Raw genomic sequence first — 17,694 nt, 5'->3', positions numbered from 1 at the left:
ATTTATTTTATTGTCTATGCTACTAATGCCATTTGTAATTATTCCGTAGGTTTTCAGCCTTTACAAGACCTTCTAGACATTCTTTAGATGCTCGATCGCGATACTACTAGAATATCACTACTGTTTGTGGCGCTACTGTCGGCGGCGTGCACCTAGACGAACCGCCGCGCCGTGTCGGTCGGCGTTCGTCTAGATGAACGGTCTTTTTTACTCTGCTCAAACTCGCTGTCAACTTGTTTGTAAACTTAAAGAAAGATTTTCGAACAGTATACCCTATACATCATATTATTATCTGTTTGAAGTTGCCTAGTTTATTCGTTTTCTATTTCGGATTGCACTTTTTTCATAGAAATTATTATTATTATTTTTTGCACCGCAACAGGCCAGGAGGCCCAATTACAGTGGTGAATTACATCACAGAACACCCAGGCTTGAGAAAAATCACATTTTAATTTTTGTGTTCTCACCGGGAATCGAACCCGGAACCTTCCGTCTGTGAGTCGAGCATCTTGACCACTACACCACGGAGGCCGCCATTGCCGAATTGCTGTGTACCTAATTGTAATTCTTGGAAAAACTTTGTGTGCGTGTTATAAAAACGTTATGTGGGCGTTAAACACTTCAACACATTCAAATTTAGCCAATACAGTGACATCCAACTTTTATTTTGCTATGTGCCTACTATTGGAGTACTAGGTAAATTGCATGATATTTCATCCATAATTATTTCAAGAATTTGACTCATGTTGCATGTTTATTTGTCATGTATGCCATACTAACTTTTATTAACAATCTTTGGAATTTATAGGGAAAGCTTTATTTACTACTTTTGTACTTTGTGGAAATCTGTTATTGATTCAGAGTGTATAAAATATATAAGTTGTTTACTATAAATATGTATGTAGAACTGTTGGTTTCCCAAATAAAATAAAAATAAAATAAGTGCTTCCTTCCTGTTTCATTCCTGTGCAGCAGCCTAGAAATGCCAATGTGAAATAAAATAAATTATCCACCATTAATAATATTCTTTTGTTTCAGAATGGTGATTGTTGATGCCATGGCTCTTGATCTGCACAAAAAAAATATTCTTCATGCAAGAATAGCAGGAATCCAATGCTGATTACTGTGCAATTTCTAAATAATACTAAATTATTATTTTTGATAATCCAATATACTAACCACTATATAACCACACATGTATAAAATATTATTTTACGAGTGTCAGTTTTCTTTCTCGGTTATTTCTGACACATCTAATAGAATCGAGAGATTTATTTTAACAGTAAAATACAATTATTAAAAAATTATGTATTCCTATTCCACTATATTCCATTATAAATTTATTGTGCAATGTAAATATAAAATTGTTTTTTTAAAATACAAGACAGAAAAATATATTGCGTGCTAATACTTGTATTTAATAAAGCTATTTTGTATTCGTGTTGCACAATAAATATCAATCTTGTAACGCAGTGATTTGAATTTTTGCGCGGTTGTTAAGCTTCCCGATCATCATACTAGAGAGCGCTGCGATCGACGCCAAAATGCTTAGATATAGTACTACAGTTTCCTGTCTAAAGATATCTGTAGTCTGTGATTTATTCCTAGCATAATGTGTAATCTGTGATTTATTCCATTTTTGGTTTGGTTTTTGGGTGTTGTCTTTTTATTTGAGACACAAAATAATCTAAAAACTTAATCAAATTAGAAAACTTCGTAATTGGTGATGTGAAACCAAAAGCACCGGTTTTTTATGGTACATTTTAATCGTCTTTGTTTCTGTAAATGAGTTCGAAAACAAAATCAGCCGGAATCATGAAGGATTCTAATATTGTTAAAATTGCTGTGCAAATGATCAACGAGCCTGATAAAGTACCTCAGCTTATTGAATTTAACCAACGCCAACCATTAACGGGCATAATTCAAGAGCTCTGCAATTTTTGGGGTCTTCCTAATCCTGAGCATTATGCTTTGCAGTTTTCTGAAAGCAATAATAAGAATTATATTACTGAAAAAAACCGAAATGAAATAAAAAACGGATCTATTCTGACTCTAGATCAATCACCATCAAAAACTGTAGAGGAAATATTAATGAAAATTAATTCTAATAATAATGAAGATAAAACCAGCGCTCTTGAGAAACTCTCCCAATCGAGTGCTGACATCACCTTTGCATTGGAATTGATAAACAAAAAAGGATTATCACTAATAGTAACTAACATAGAAGGAAACAAATTTAAAGGGCCAGCTCTAGCACACGCACTGTCCTCGTTTGTGGAGTTAATGGATCATGGTGTCATATCGTGGGATATTTTGGAAACCCCATTCATTGCTAAAATTGCTAGCTTTGTGACCAATCAATCTGTTTCTCAAGACTACAAAGTTGTCCAAGCGTGTTTGTCCATACTAGAAAATGTTGTCCTAAACAGCAGTAGTAAAAGTGCTCTAGTAGAAAGAGAAATAACCATTCCTAACTTGGTGATGCATCTTCAAACTTCCTCCGATAATCAAGTAATTCAACAAAATACTATAGCTCTAATAAATGCCTTATTTCTAAAGGCAGATTTGTCAAAACGCAAACACATGTCTGGTACTTTATCTTCCAAACAAGTGCGAAATGTTATTTGGTGCCATGTCATTCAAGCTCCTGGAAATGTGGGTACCGAAATGGCTCATCAACTGTATGTTCTACAGACTCTCACGCTTAGTTTGTTGGACCAGAAAATGATAAAAATTGACCCGCAAGATTCTGATGCCCTAGAAAAACTTAAAGAACTTCGCAGATTTGCTTTTGAAAATGATGGGAGCAGTATAAACCTCGATGTAAGCGCTCGACGTCAGATGGGGTACAAAGATTATAAGAAACTAGGTTTCAAAAATGATATGAATCCTATTGCTGACTTTGGTGAAGAAAATACTCCCGGAATGCTCGCTTTGGACTGCATGATATACTTTGCTAGAAATCATACGGAATCTTATACTAAGGTTGTTCTGGAAAACAGCTGTAGAACTGATGAACATGAATGTCCCTTTGGAAGAACAAGCATAGAACTAGTCAAATTATTAAGTGATATTTTAAGGATCAAAGAGTCTCCGAGTGAACAAGGACAGACTTATCATCCCATGTTTTTTACGCATGATCATCCATTTGAAGAGTTTTTCTGTATTTGCATAGTATTGTTAAACAAAACATGGAAAGAAATGAGAGCAACCACTGAAGATTTTGTCAAGGTCTTTAGTGTTGTCAGAGAACAAATTTTAAGAGCATTATCTTCCCACCCCATGGGACTAGATAAATTTAAGCAGAAGATACAACAGTTAACATACTCTGAAATAACCCAAATATGGCAACAGGAACGTACCAACCGTGAAGAGTGGGAATCTCATGCGAGGCCTATTGTAGAACTCAAAGAGCAAATTACTCCGGAGATAATGAGTCTAATCGAACAACAAAGATTGGGTTTGTTAGTTGATGGCACAAGATTTACAAAGTATTCACCCAGAGGACAAAGAATTAAAGACAAGTTCTGGTTTGTGCGTCTATCGCCTAATCATAAAATAATACACTATGGGGATTGCGATGAAAAGAGTAACCCGAGCTTAGAAGAGTTAGGAAATAAGTTAGCAGTCTCGGATATAAAAGGACTAATAACTGGGAAGGAATGTCCTCACATGAAGGATATGAAAGGTAGAAAAACAACTCATCAACTGGCCTTTTCCATTACTACAGATTCTACTGATATGACTTCCTTAGACTTTGTTGCGCCTGATGATCAAGTTTTTGACTATTGGACTGACGGTATTAACGCTCTGTTAGGAAACAAAATGGTCAGCAAAATGTGTGAAAATGATCTGGAAACATTACTATCAATGGATATTAAACTAAGACTTTTAGATGCCGAAGGAATTGATATTCCTCAAGATCCACCCCCAATACCCCCTGAACCAGACAATTATGACTTTTATTACGATTTAAAGTAAAATTATAACCTTAACTTAAGTGAAATAGTCAAATAAGAGATAGTATGGGAATGCCAGTGTGGATCAAATGTTTTACAGTTTCAGGAATAGAACATAATTAAACAAAAAATATTAGGTTTCAATATATTGAACATTGAATAAATAGTTATTTTTAGTATTCTTATTTATTAGGTAGTGAAAACCTCATTGATCAAATCAAAGCTGTAAAATTGTGTTTTATCCTCACTGCATTCTATTATTAAGTACATTTAATATATTATATTTATTGTATACATCTTATTGCTGTAAAATCAGTAGCATACATTACGTATCTTCCATATTATGGCAGGGCAAAAATATGTAAGTACCAACTAAGTATTCTCTGTGTAAGGTTTCCTATTTGAACACCATGTACTATCATAAGCCCTGTAAATGCCTAGACTCCCATATTCCCTTCTCAAAAATGTTTTCCCTCTGTTGCAACAAATTTAAATACCTTAGCTTATTTGACTTGTTACGTAATGTTTTAATATTTCTTGACAAAGACAGAAAACTGCCTTTGAATTATGTGTTTCAATATTAGATTCTAAACATAAAAGAATGAATTCAATAATCATAATGGATAATTTTTTAAACAGTATTATTAAGTATGTTTTAAAAATGTATCTTAAAAGTTTCAATATTGTCTAGTAATGCTAATTTTGTAGTACACTATTAAGACAAGAATTAAATTAATTCTATTTTGATAAATGAAGTATTGAATAGAAGAAACAGAACATACCAACTGAAATATTAGAGGAGTTATAAGTAAATAGGAAACCATTTATTTTATGCTGAAATTTATAATTGCATACAGACATCTACCTATAAATGCACATAGACGTGCCCTGAGCCCTAAAAAATGATGACATTTGACTCATGCCCTACGCGTGTTTAGTCGTTCTTCAACCACCAGCCGGGTGTGATGTGAGCTAGATGCTTAGAATCTAAACTAAAAACCATTTGGTTTAACATTGTAAAAAGGATGGTGTAACTTTTCATTCTTATCTATTTGTGTATGAGTGATAAACAAAGCTTAAAATAATATATTAATATAAGGTTTTTTTGCAAATGTCAAACTTCGCCTAGCGGCACAATAGTGAAGCTCTTATTAACTGAGGTGCACTGATAGGAATGCTTCTTTATCATTATTCAAGCATCCCCTTAAATCCAGTAAAAAGCGAAATGGGTAGAAATTATATGGAATTTAAGGAAAGGATCTGGTTGGGATTCATCAAAAACATATTTTGTTTGTAATCATTAAAATACAAACTTTTCTGTTTACTAAAAATGAATGTCCTCCCATTTTTGGTAATATATGCAGCCCTGGTATAAATAAACAAACACTGTTACAACGGATACGTTTTCGTTTCACTACTTTTTTCAATATTTTACTCTATAGGGTGTGTCTATGTGTATTAATAGGCCAATGCATACAGGTATATTTGTATAAAGTTGAGACATAGTACCTAAATAGACCAAAAAATGTTGTAATATTTTTTTTACAAATTCCATTTAATCTATGTAAAAATCTAGTCTCACCAACCGGGGTATTTTTATATAACGAGATATTATATCAAAAGAATTATACTACTAGTTTAATATTCTAGTAATTTGTATGTGTATCCAAAATAAACTTTTTTGTATAAATTATGGATTTATTTGATTTGATATTTTATTTCCCCATCGTAAATATTTATTTATTCAAAATTACACTTGTTTATAGATTCATGAACTTATTAAGGCTTTTTAGGCTGCGCCCATATTAAGCCATAATAATCAACAAGAATAAAAAGTACATAGTAAAATAAATAAAATTAAATTTATGTGATGCAATAGAATAACAATCGAGGAAAATAAAGAATAAAACAATAAATAATAACATTCCAAAGAAGGTAACATAAAAAATAATCAGATATAAATATTAAAATATAAATTATACAAATTTAGTTACATACATAATCAAATTACAAAATAATAGAATCATTGAAATCAATAGAAAATAATACAAAAACATAATTGAAATGATAATTAAGATATGGTTTATAAAATTACATAATAATTCTAGTGGTTGGTTGTTATCCTCACCACTTATACTTTCACAGTCCAAGTTATGTGGCTTAGCTTAGTATAATATCCATAGCACATGTAGGCAACCTGTGGATCCTGTGGGATGTTTTGGGCAGCCTGTGGAAATGTGAAGATTAGATCATATTAATGTTTATTTGTCATTTTTGGTAGCTTAATACATTCCGCAAATGGCGGAGATGGTGGCTAGGCCACCATTATTTTGATCTGGAATGACTATAAACGGATTAGTTTTCATTGGATTCTAGATAGCATACTCATATGCCATCTCACCCTGCAGGTAAATATTGTCTTAAATAATTTAGATCATATTATTATTTATCGGCATTCACTTCATAACACTTCATTATAAATTATTATGAATATAAAACTTTGTTATTAGTGTTACATGATTTTATTTTTTTACAAGAACACTACGAATCATATAATAGATAGTAACCACTCATTCCATAATCACACTCTAAAACTCCTACACCAAGCAAGTAACAAAACCAGAATGGTGCAAATCTTAGACAGGTATAATCTTAGAATAATAACACGCCACTGGCTAATAGAGTCACCAATACGGCCAAAAACCATTCAATAACCATTAACCACAAAGTTAGCTACATTTTACAGCAATACAACGGGCTGTTGGCCATCGAGAATTGCAAGAGCAAACCAAAACCGTCTGTTACATGTTTGTTATTAAACTAAAAACCAAATCAAAAAATTGGAATGCTTTTATTCTATGCAATATTCTCTATTGAATTATTACTCTGAGGATATTAAGATTAAGAAAGGGTCACTAAGATGGTTTGGTCATGTGAAACGAATGGATGACGAAAAAATGGTAAAACAGATATATTACCGGAATGAATGGTAATGTAGGACAAAGACGACAAAGAAAGATGTGGCACGATCAAATAAACCAAAATCTCAAGTCTACTCATATCAAAAGCAGACAATCGAAGGCCATATATTATGACAAGTGTATTACTGGATCACATTCCATCTTCTCTGCGTACCCCAATGGAGAAATAGCGTTATGGTAGATAGTACTAGCAGAATAGTTTCATTCGAAATCACATGAGCATTAATTTGTATCATAATTTATATTAGTAATTTCTTTATAAATATTTATTTATTAAATATACGGCCTAAGCCAATTGCGACAGTTATATGAAGAAACATATGTACAAGAAACTGAACAAAAAGTATAAAAAGTTATTTATAATAAATTCATAAACACAATCAACATATAAGACTTCAAACTAAGCTATGCCAATTGTTCTTCATCCCACACCGTGCTAATGACTAAGAGATCTACGAAAAGCGGAAAGATCCAACCCAAGAATTCCAAGTTGTGTGACGAATTGACTAATCTTCACATTCTGAACATCGGGGCATAAAAACAATAATTGCTCTTAGAAGATTTGATAAACGGTTGGGAATATGAAAAGAATTGATTGCAACAGAGATGGAACATTGAGTATTTTGAAAAAGCATATAAATTCCATCTCCGTTCTACGTTTCTCCAATGAAGACTGATTGAGAGATTGCTATATTTCAAAAAAAAGAATAATTACACCTTTTCAAAGCGAGTAACCATGCCACTTTTCTTAGAAAAAGTTATTGGGCAGACTCGATATGATCAATACGAGTTCTATAGAATAGACCAAATTGGAAAAGCAAATTCAAGATGGGGCTGAACTAATGAGCAGTAAAGAGTTTTGATGGTATTCATATTTTTGAAGTCCGTCATCACTCTATTGATAAAACCAAGAAGTTAGAGATTTGTTTACAATATTAACAATGCGTGTTCACGGTAGGAAAGTTTACTATATAAAGCAATGCTAAGATCCTTTGTTGAAGAAATCATTTAAAGGGAAATATTTTTTAGTTTGTAGTTGAACTGAAAAGGTTTTTTTCGTCACGAGAAAGATATTATTTTACATTTGTCAATGTTAAGTTGAAGACAGTTGATGTCGCACCATTCAATCAATATCCTGTTGAAAAGGAAGACAATCATTGGGAGATTTGATAAGTTTTAGTATCTTATTGTCATCAGCAAAACGTCAGAATTTTTTTATTTTTTAAATATTGATATAATTTATAGAAATGTTAAATAATTAATGATCAAGGTGGGCTCCTTGGGGTACTCCAGAAGTAACAGTGATTGGAGAAAACAATAAATTTTTGACTTGAATCTACTGTTTTCTTTCACTTAGGTAGTAGATATTTTATTTCTTCATATTGTTACTATTTTATTTCAGTTCAATCTTACAGTTGTCTTTGCTTTAGTTTTTATGGACTAATAATTGTTGTACCTTATTAATCTAATGTGAACTTTTTTCAACATGTTTTTATAAATACTATAATATATGTAGTACAGGCAGTTGTGCTGTATTGTACATTCAATGAAATAAATAAACAAACCCTGTTTTTGAGAAAATGAATCCGAAATTTCAATCTAGAGTGCGTCCATATATCTATTTATTTTGATATTCCAGCCCGAGCCTCGGGGGAAGACTGGCAATCCGAACCCAGAATAGACAAAGGTTTCCCATGTCTGGATTGGTAAAAAGAAAAGTTACCTTAAAAATAAATACATGAGGTAAATTTCAAAATTAGTCTTTTTAATGCGTAACATATTTTATACCTAGTTTACAATACATAATATGAGTCTTCTATAATTTCAACCTTAAATAAAAGCATATAACTGAATTTTTACAGTATGCCTTTGAGATACCTTGTATTATTTAAGCTCAAAATAGGTATAATAAATAAATATTGTTTATCTCTCTGAAAAAAACTTATTTATTTTTTTATACTACCTATTTTTTCTACAACTTTACTTTTGTCCACTTAGTAGAGGGTCTGATGATTTAAAAAAATAACATTTATATTAACACTTTATTGAATAAATGGTAAGTCATATTATTACAATATACATATGTGTAGGTACATTTATTTCAGATATTTTATACAATGTGACTAGTTAAAATATGTACATAAATAATAATTTAGGAGGAAAATCCGAGATAAACATTATGTTGTATTTTTTTAACACCACACACATACCACACATCCATCACCACGACAAAAAATAATTATTGTGAGAAATTGAAAAAAATACCAAAAACATATTTTCACTTGATTTTGTTTTTTTTTTGCACCACAATAGGCCAGGAGGCCCAAGTACAGTTGTGAGTCACAACACATAACACCCAGGCTTGAAAAAAATCACATTCAATTTTTGTGTTCTCACAAAAACTATATATTAAACAACCATCAATGGTGAAAAAGCTAAATGACTGGATGAACCATAAAGTGAGTTTTGTAGGAGTCAATCAAAGATTTTTCTAAATGAAAAATTAGCATATTTCTTTTATTTTGCATAAATTCCAAAAAACATAGGTAAGACAAGTGTTATGCAAAACTATTAGGGCTATGTAAAATAAATACCAAAAACAGATTTCAATGGAAATCTAAATGACAATTTGTAAAAAAAAAAAACAATTTGAGTGATATAAATCCGTTGATTTTATGAACATTGTACAAGGGATTTTTTTAATAATTGTCAAAATTAACACCCGATATTCAATGGTGTCAGCTCATATGACGCAGCATAAAATTCTGACAAAAGTTGCATATTTAAAACTAAATTTTGACTATAGTGCCATCAGTCACATAGCCTTTTTACCTTCAATATATTGCAGGCATAAAATAAAGACAAAGTGGTTCTAAATGTTAAATAATAATATAAAATACTGTAATAAGTTATGGTAAATAAATAAGACATAACAATAACCTTAGTATAATTTAAAGGATTGATAAAAATGCAAGTAAACGATTAAAAAAGAAATAGGTGCATGCCTTTCAATGAACTATTGATCAATGAAACAATACTTCCACAAAATTGTTTGCAAAAAATAATAATAAAATGTAAAAATACATTTTATGAAAACTGGGTTGACTGTTTTCTGGGCGTTATTATAGTGTTTTAGATTATTTATTAAAAACATTATGTAATCCAATATAGGCAAATATGCATGGAAAATTTAGTTGTAAAATTACTTGACAAAACTTAAAATATATCCAGAAGTTAATTACAGAAATCTACATGTATTTTTTTTGGCATTTCTAATAATTAATAAACTTGTAAAGTACATTATCATAATAATTTATTATTCTTCAACAAAAATTGATTTATTATGGAACTAAGTGTGTTCCATAACATATTATGTAATTTGAGAAATATTTTAATATAAACAATAAAACTAAACTTAAGCACAGGGATTGCCTAACATTATAATAATGTTTATAGACTCTATAACTAATACTATAAATAAATAATATTCAAATACCTTTGGAAGCAATTTTGATGATAATGTAAAAAAGTGTTCTACCACATCACTCGCTCACACATCTTTAGATAATTTTTATTTACTAAACATACAGTAAACCCTTTGCTCTCTCAAATCATCCAACTTTATTGTCAAGATGCTTGACAATCTGATTAGATACAACTTTAGTTGCTTCTCCGGCATTAGGAATGAGAAATCTATCCATATCTTTGATAACTAAAGTATCTCCGTCAGGCACACCATATTTAAAAGTTATTAATTCTGGATGTCGTTTTCTAGCTGTAATTTTGACGATCGAAGAAAGTGGTCTTCTAACAGTTATCTGCGCAAATCCTCTTTTACCTTCAACTTTCCTTAAAATTATCAAATGACTATTAGTAATAACTAAATAGGCATCAAAAATATATCCATTCATCATGACTTCTTGACATTTAAAATTACTTATAACATTAGAATTTTTTAACCATTCATTTAGATTTACTATTTCTTGTGAATTATCTTCTTCTTGAGTACTCTCATCGAAACCTATTTCTCCGTCGTTGTCTTCATCTATACTAAATACTGGTGCTACATTTCTATAACGTTTACCGTTTTTATCATTTTGAGATACGTGTCTCTCTATCATAGGAGAGTTAGAATTTGGGTTAACAATATAGTCAATCAATTTTCCTTTAACTTCTTGAGATTTACTTCGCATCGCTGCTGATAATTTACTAAATAAATCGACTGAGGGAATATTAACTTTTTGAATAGGTCTGTCACTAACTTCAGATTTTGTGTTGGGAGCACATACTAGGCACCTATAAGGATCATGCTCTTCTAAACAATCAACCATATGATCACCAAAGTAATCGTGAATCGCAGAATAACCTCCATCCAACATAGAAACATGTTTGATATTTCGTTTTAAAAATGCTGCCACAACCATGTGAGCGTACATATCTATTTCAGCCCTCCCTGATCCTAAAAAGCATAAGTGTTCACCTGCCGCCAAAGAATGTGCAGCAAGTGCTTGTCTTTGGGCACTAAGAAGACCTTGAACAGCTGTAGCAAAAGCAGACGGCTCTTGCAACATTAAATTACAATCTAAGTGAAAGGCTGTGGATAGATGTCCAGCATTGTATTGCTCTGCAGGGCGACAATCAACTAAGAAGAAGCGTACACCCTCGGAATCAGGAGACAACTCCATGGTAGCATTCTCCACTAATTCATTGACTGACACAGGTATGCACAAAGCTTGAGATACAAATTTTGATTGAACAACAGGTATATTTTCGCCAAAAATTATAGGTATAACGTCTCCTTGAAACGAAGTCGGTGTTTTGTGAGCATAATATTGTGCAAGAGAACAAAAGTCATTAACATCATCAGATTCTAAAGCACAAGGCATATTAATGAGAAATTCAATAATAACCTCTTTGGATTCTCCTTTCCTGGAAAGAATCTGTTCTCGGGCATTCACTATCATGATGAGAGCAAGAAAAAAAACAAAGAATGAATCTGCCTGTTGAAAATATAAGTCCCACATAGCTTGAACCACAGGTAAACTACATGTTCCAGCAAATAGACTCTGGAACCAAACTTTACAATATTGTTCTGGCGTTATTCGTTTAGTATCCAGAAATGAACACAGCTCTGGGTCGTGATACTGTAGCAAAAGCCATAAAATATTAAATGGGGTTCCATTTTTACCACAATTTTTAGGCACGTACGTATCGAGCAATTTCTCAAAAAGATTATATGTGTCAGACAAGGGTAGTTTTAAGTTTAATAGTAATAACAATATTTCTATAAAACCGTTATTTCTTTCGTATTGAATCTTCCTAGTTTTACAGTAAAAAGTAATTATTGATTCCAAATCTGAAGTGACTGATACTTTATCTTCCTCTTCGTTTCCCAGCTTCTCCACAAACTTTGTAACATCTTCTCTGAGAATATTTTGGTTAGGTAAATCAAATATTTCATCAAAATTTAGCATCTGATTTCCCTTTCCATGAACATTGAGGCATACTTGCCAAACATCGGCACGAATATTATCAGGTATAGACTTTCCCTTACAAACTGCATAGATGTCGCTAGCTGAACAATCATCTAAGAGGACAGACTCCAACTCGATTATCCTGAAACAATCCACAACACAAATGTTAAACATAGAATATGTGTAATGTGTTAAGTATATCAATACCATTACATAGTTGTTTATCATTTAAATGAAAATGTTACTAAACATATTTAGAGATTATTTGATTATATAATGTATTCAATGGAATTATTTATATTTTTGGCACATATTACGAATGCTAGATTGAAACCCTTTAACAAATGTCTCGGATTCTATAGCAGTGCTAATCAAATTTAATTATAAAATTGATTAAATAAATGAACAGTTTGCTTGGTATAAATTTTCACAAAATCTATGCAAACAAATGTGCAGTTAAATTACAGGTAATATGAAATTTGGTGAGCTTAAATAAAACTACTAAATGAAGTTATTTCACACTTTCGGTGACATTTTCATATTAATTTTAAGATCATATTGACCAAAGGTCGTTATATACATCGATATAAACATGGATACTAAAGAATTGGGGTAGTGCAAGGTCATTTTAATTATCTTGTGATAAATGCATAACATGCTATGTACAATAGGTGTAAATAATATTTAGCTAAAGATTTAAAGTGTGAATGTGCCTAGAGAAAGATATGGCATAATCTAATACAACAACGTGGAAGTTTAAAAAGTAAAGTTTAAAGTCGGAATGTGCGAAAGTCGTAGTGCGCGGATGAAAGAGTGCATAAATTCAGAGGAAGCAAATTTTGTTAAATAACGGTAAAATTACTTTTTTCTTTACTTGAAAAGTGTGAGGTATTACCATTTAAAAGAAAAAACATTTTAAATACACTACATATATACAGATTTATTCACAAAATAAGCATAATATAAAGAGCTCAAAATTATGTTGATTAAATTATTGTTCTGAAGTAGATACCAACTAATAATGACTGTATAAAGTACTGCCTTCAACTATATAAGCTAATTTGTTGATAAAAATCTATAACATCAATACGCATTTCCTATAAAGCGTAGGTCAACATTCTAGAGGTTGTGATGTTATCTCTTTAAAACAAATTATACAAATACAAAGCTACAAAATGGATATGGTTACACCTTAATAAAGCAATAAAATGTTATCTTACCAAGTGTTATCATCTTCCAAAGCCATTATTATGGTTAAATTCAACCTGAACCGATTGTATTTTAGATCCTCTGAAATCCGAATATTTTGCGTTTATATATTTTTTCTCTATAGACTCGACGAAAATACGATAATTTTAGTATTTTACGATGCCCATACGCACTACTACGTCAAAAAGTGACAGATCAAAGTAAAATCTGGTGAACAAAATCCACGGATGACATGAGACATGACCAATGACAGTAGGCACAAGAAAAGTAGAGGAACGGGTATATCGTTCACAAATTACTTTAGATCACAATGTGAATTACGGAAAGATAGGTAATTCAAATCTGATATTTTTTTATGTTTGTTTGGTTGTAACAGCTGTTTATCTACACTAACAATAAAATAAAATACATAAAGTTTTAAAATGGCTTTGTGCTTATGTACATATGTTTATTTTGTAATTTTTAGTGTTCCTGTTTTGTATTTCATGTTTATTTTATAAGATATCGTGTGTATTTATTTTTCCAAATGTGATTCTTAAAAAAATCTCGCTCCTTATAGTTAAGTTAGTCAAAATAATTATTATACAAATAGTGTTATGGTATATTTTAATGTAAGGGATCTTCACACCGACAAAAGCCATATGAATTTGCTTGGTAAGTCCTGTAATAAAAATAAAATATAAACAGTTTTTTTATGTAAATGTACATGAAAAAAAAAATGTACTCTGGCCGAGAATTGCAAACGCAAACCGAAACCATCCGTTACACGTTTGTTGTTAAACTATAAAAACCAAACCAAAAATTCGAAACGCTTTTATTGTATGCAATATAGCTAAATAAGGGGTTATCTCTTAGACAGATATACTCTAAGGGTTATCTAGAAAATTATTACTTTGAGAGTCTAAACAGTACTACCCACTAAGTGCTTTTTTTAAATTTTTCGTTCTTTTCTATTTTTAAGAATTTTTCTCTGATACGTAATCTTTTATGAGGTACGTATTAGGTATACGTCATTGGAGTTCTTATACGTTTTTAAACGAGTAAGTATAACAGTTTGCGATTGATAACAATTTTTATTCCAATAATATGGTTTTAAAAAAACGCCTTTAAAATATGAAAATAAATAAAAGATTTTAGACGGGTAAATACTCTGCCTAACTTTGAACCAATTTTGGAATATATTGTAAATTACCAACTTGAAGAATTTTTAGAAAAAGAGAACGAATTATGCGAACAACAATGTGGATACGCAGCCATACTTGCGTTGGGAGGATCATTACCGCGCTTCTTCTACAAGTAAAATCACAAAAATATTTTTCCCAACGCTGGCTGATGCAGCAAACTTCCGTCATTATCACCAAAGTACTTTCGAAATGACCCAAATTTTTACCGGACATGGAGCTGAGAAGTTATCAATATAGGTTTAAATTAAGGAATGATGACTATTGTCCATGCGATGATATTTCTTCACAGAGTATCGAACATCTGTTATTTCAGTGTCCATTTTTCAGTTTACAACGCCGTAATCTTGAAGCAGAATGCAGGAAAGATGGAATATCCTTAATAGATATCCACACTGTAGTTAAAAGTAGCTATCACGCGCTATTGTTTTTGAACTTTGCAACAATGGTGATTGGACTCATAAAGGTAATATACCAAAATCAGTGATCGAACATTCCATTTCCAAGACAAACAAAAACGATTTTTTCCGAGTACCTTAGCCTTGTACATGACACGTAAGGCTACTAAATACAGGGGTCCAAATATATATTAAAAAATACATTTAAAAAACAATATGGATTCAGGATCGAATGATCACTGATCTAAAATGGCCCTTAATTTAGTAATATTGAAAGGCAGATACCGATAAAAATAAATACATCATTTCAATATTTTTAGACTTCACAGGAGCTTTTGAAACAATAGGATAGAGAAATCATTGTTTTAAAACTTAAGAAAATCGAGATAAAGATAATTGTTTTAAAAAAGTTGACAAAATATTAGAGTAAAAGATATCAGACTACGAAAATTTTAGATATTCTATCCGGTGGTCTTATGCCTTTGTCGGGAGCACTACAGGGTTTAGTTATTGGCTTTATACTATTTATTATCTACATTAATGACTTAGTGAAAATGATTAAATACTGTAAAATACGATTGCGGATGATGCATTGATATACATCTCAGAAGAAAAATATGATGTTGCGATACATAATGTACGGATCTCAACATTTGTGCATTTTTCGTACATAATTTTACCACAGATTCGCCTCAGAGATCGCATTTCGACAGCATTCAGCCTACTTTCATTCCTGCTTTTGTTCATATTTCGCTCCCAAACATCAGGGTCGGGACCAGGACTTTATTGTGAACTGCTTATTTTGCCTCTTGCGACAAACATTTTGTTGCCAAGGTTGATTTAAGTGCACCGTTCACTTTGTTTCCGGCACTCTCATTTCAATATCTTTCTCAGTCATTCCATCCCTAGTAAACATACTTCCAAGATCCATAAATTCCTCTACCTGTTTTAGGATAACCCCATTCATAGTGATTTCGCATATAGTCATGCTTTCATTTCTTTCAAAAACCATCACATTCGATTTATCGACATTCATCAACAAATCCCTTTCCTCGCATTCATCGTAGACCTTTTTGTTACCAAGAATTGCATTACCTCTTTGTTGTTAGCAAGAAGCACGGCATCATTAGCATACTAAATACAGTTGACAGTTAAATTGAAATCACCCCTTTTGCTCCCATTTTTTTGCTCCCACCTTTCAGTTCTTTCATACAGTTATAGATATACACGTTGAACAGCCATGGTGACGTCACACATCCCTGTCCGATGTGATTTGCTATAGATGATGGACGCTGCAATGTGGTTTGAAACGTTGTCAAGAAGGGCAATTAATATTTATGGGTGCATTACAAATTACAACCTACAAACTGTTATTAGTACGAGTCGTAAAAATTCATGTTTGAAAATAAAACTGTTAACTCAAACTGCGGCTCAAAACGGTGTCAATATAATAAAAATGTGGCTGGATAACAATCTCTTATCTTTAAATATTGACCAAACAAAATATATAACATTTAGTAAAACCACAGTGGGACAACCTTACAAAATCTTCAATTAAAAATATGCTCTGAAATACTTGAATCAGTACACCATATAAAGTATTTGGGAATAATTATTGATAAATATTTTTAATGGACAGAACACATAGAATACATAACACAAAAAATAAGAAAACTTTTCCAAATCTTCAAGTCAATACGTAACATATATTATTCCTAATTAAACTCAAACAACTATATTTTATTTTATGTAACTCAATTATAACTTATGGCATAATAGTATGGCGGGGCACTAATAAATCAATATCAAGGACGTTCCGCATATGTTTTGACTACACGAAATTTCTCGATTTGGTCATCTAGCGGCAAAAAATATAAACTTGCGACATTTGAATTTGCTCGAATCCGCTCAAAAATCAATAATTAAAATAATTTTTAAAAAGCCCTTCAGTTACCCCAGCATCAAGTTATTTGAGGAATTCGAGATCTTAGATATGTAAGGCAATTATATATTTTTAGAATAATAATATTTGTGCAAGCAAATTATTCTACCAAATCCCAAAAGGAACACTCCCACACAACCAAACTAGAGGATGGGTCATGGCCCATGGGGTCTATCACAAACTTTAAAAAGGATTCGGGCAAAGAAATTTCAGGTTTCTGGGCCCCAAAATATTTAATATGTTACCAAAACCTTGCAAAACTATGACATGGATTCAATTTAATAAATTTGTAAAAAAAATATTACTCGGTTAAGGTCGAGAAAAATCGGAAAATTTACTCAAAATACATTCTTAAATAATAAATTAGTATTGTACAACTGTATAGTAAATTAACTAGTAGGTAGTAATGTTAATGTTTATTTTTGCATTAAAATGTCTGGCTTAAAACAGGTTGTACCTAGTTAGACAGACTAGACATGATCCAGATAAATCTATAACCTAAGTCTGTATGTAGTAGATAAAGTAATTGTTCTTTTTTTATTATTAACTG

At 31.4% G+C, this 17,694-nt stretch overlaps 2 protein-coding genes across 2 annotated transcripts; one reads left to right on the top strand and one right to left on the bottom strand.

Annotated features, from left to right (window-relative positions):
• The first annotated feature begins 1,215 nt into the window (after positions 1 to 1,215).
• Ced-12 (engulfment and cell motility Ced-12) lies at positions 1,216 to 5,649 on the top strand. The gene has a single exon (XM_088240340.1). The coding sequence runs from the start codon at positions 1,786 to 1,788 to the stop codon at positions 3,979 to 3,981; it is 2,196 nt and encodes a 731-aa protein (XP_088096466.1). The 5' UTR covers positions 1,216 to 1,785; the 3' UTR covers positions 3,982 to 5,649.
• A 4,759-nt stretch (positions 5,650 to 10,408) lies between these two features.
• Positions 10,409 to 13,839, bottom strand: TBC1D23 (TBC1 domain family member 23). Its single transcript, XM_088240342.1, has 2 exons — positions 13,635 to 13,839; positions 10,409 to 12,556 (listed from the first exon to the last, which is right to left on the bottom strand). Exons 1-2 carry the CDS (start codon positions 13,658 to 13,660, stop codon positions 10,552 to 10,554), a joined length of 2,031 nt encoding a protein of 676 aa, XP_088096468.1. The 5' UTR covers positions 13,661 to 13,839; the 3' UTR covers positions 10,409 to 10,551.
• Positions 13,840 to 17,694: the final 3,855 nt, after the last annotated feature.

Source organism: Micrasema longulum, unplaced genomic scaffold, assembly GCF_059751315.1.
Source record: "Micrasema longulum isolate JH-2025_06_02 unplaced genomic scaffold, ASM5975131v1 h1tg002428l, whole genome shotgun sequence".
Taxonomy (NCBI): domain Eukaryota; kingdom Metazoa; phylum Arthropoda; class Insecta; order Trichoptera; family Brachycentridae; genus Micrasema; species Micrasema longulum.
Note: the sequence above shows the minus strand (reverse complement) of the source record. Positions and strands in the feature narration are given on the sequence as shown.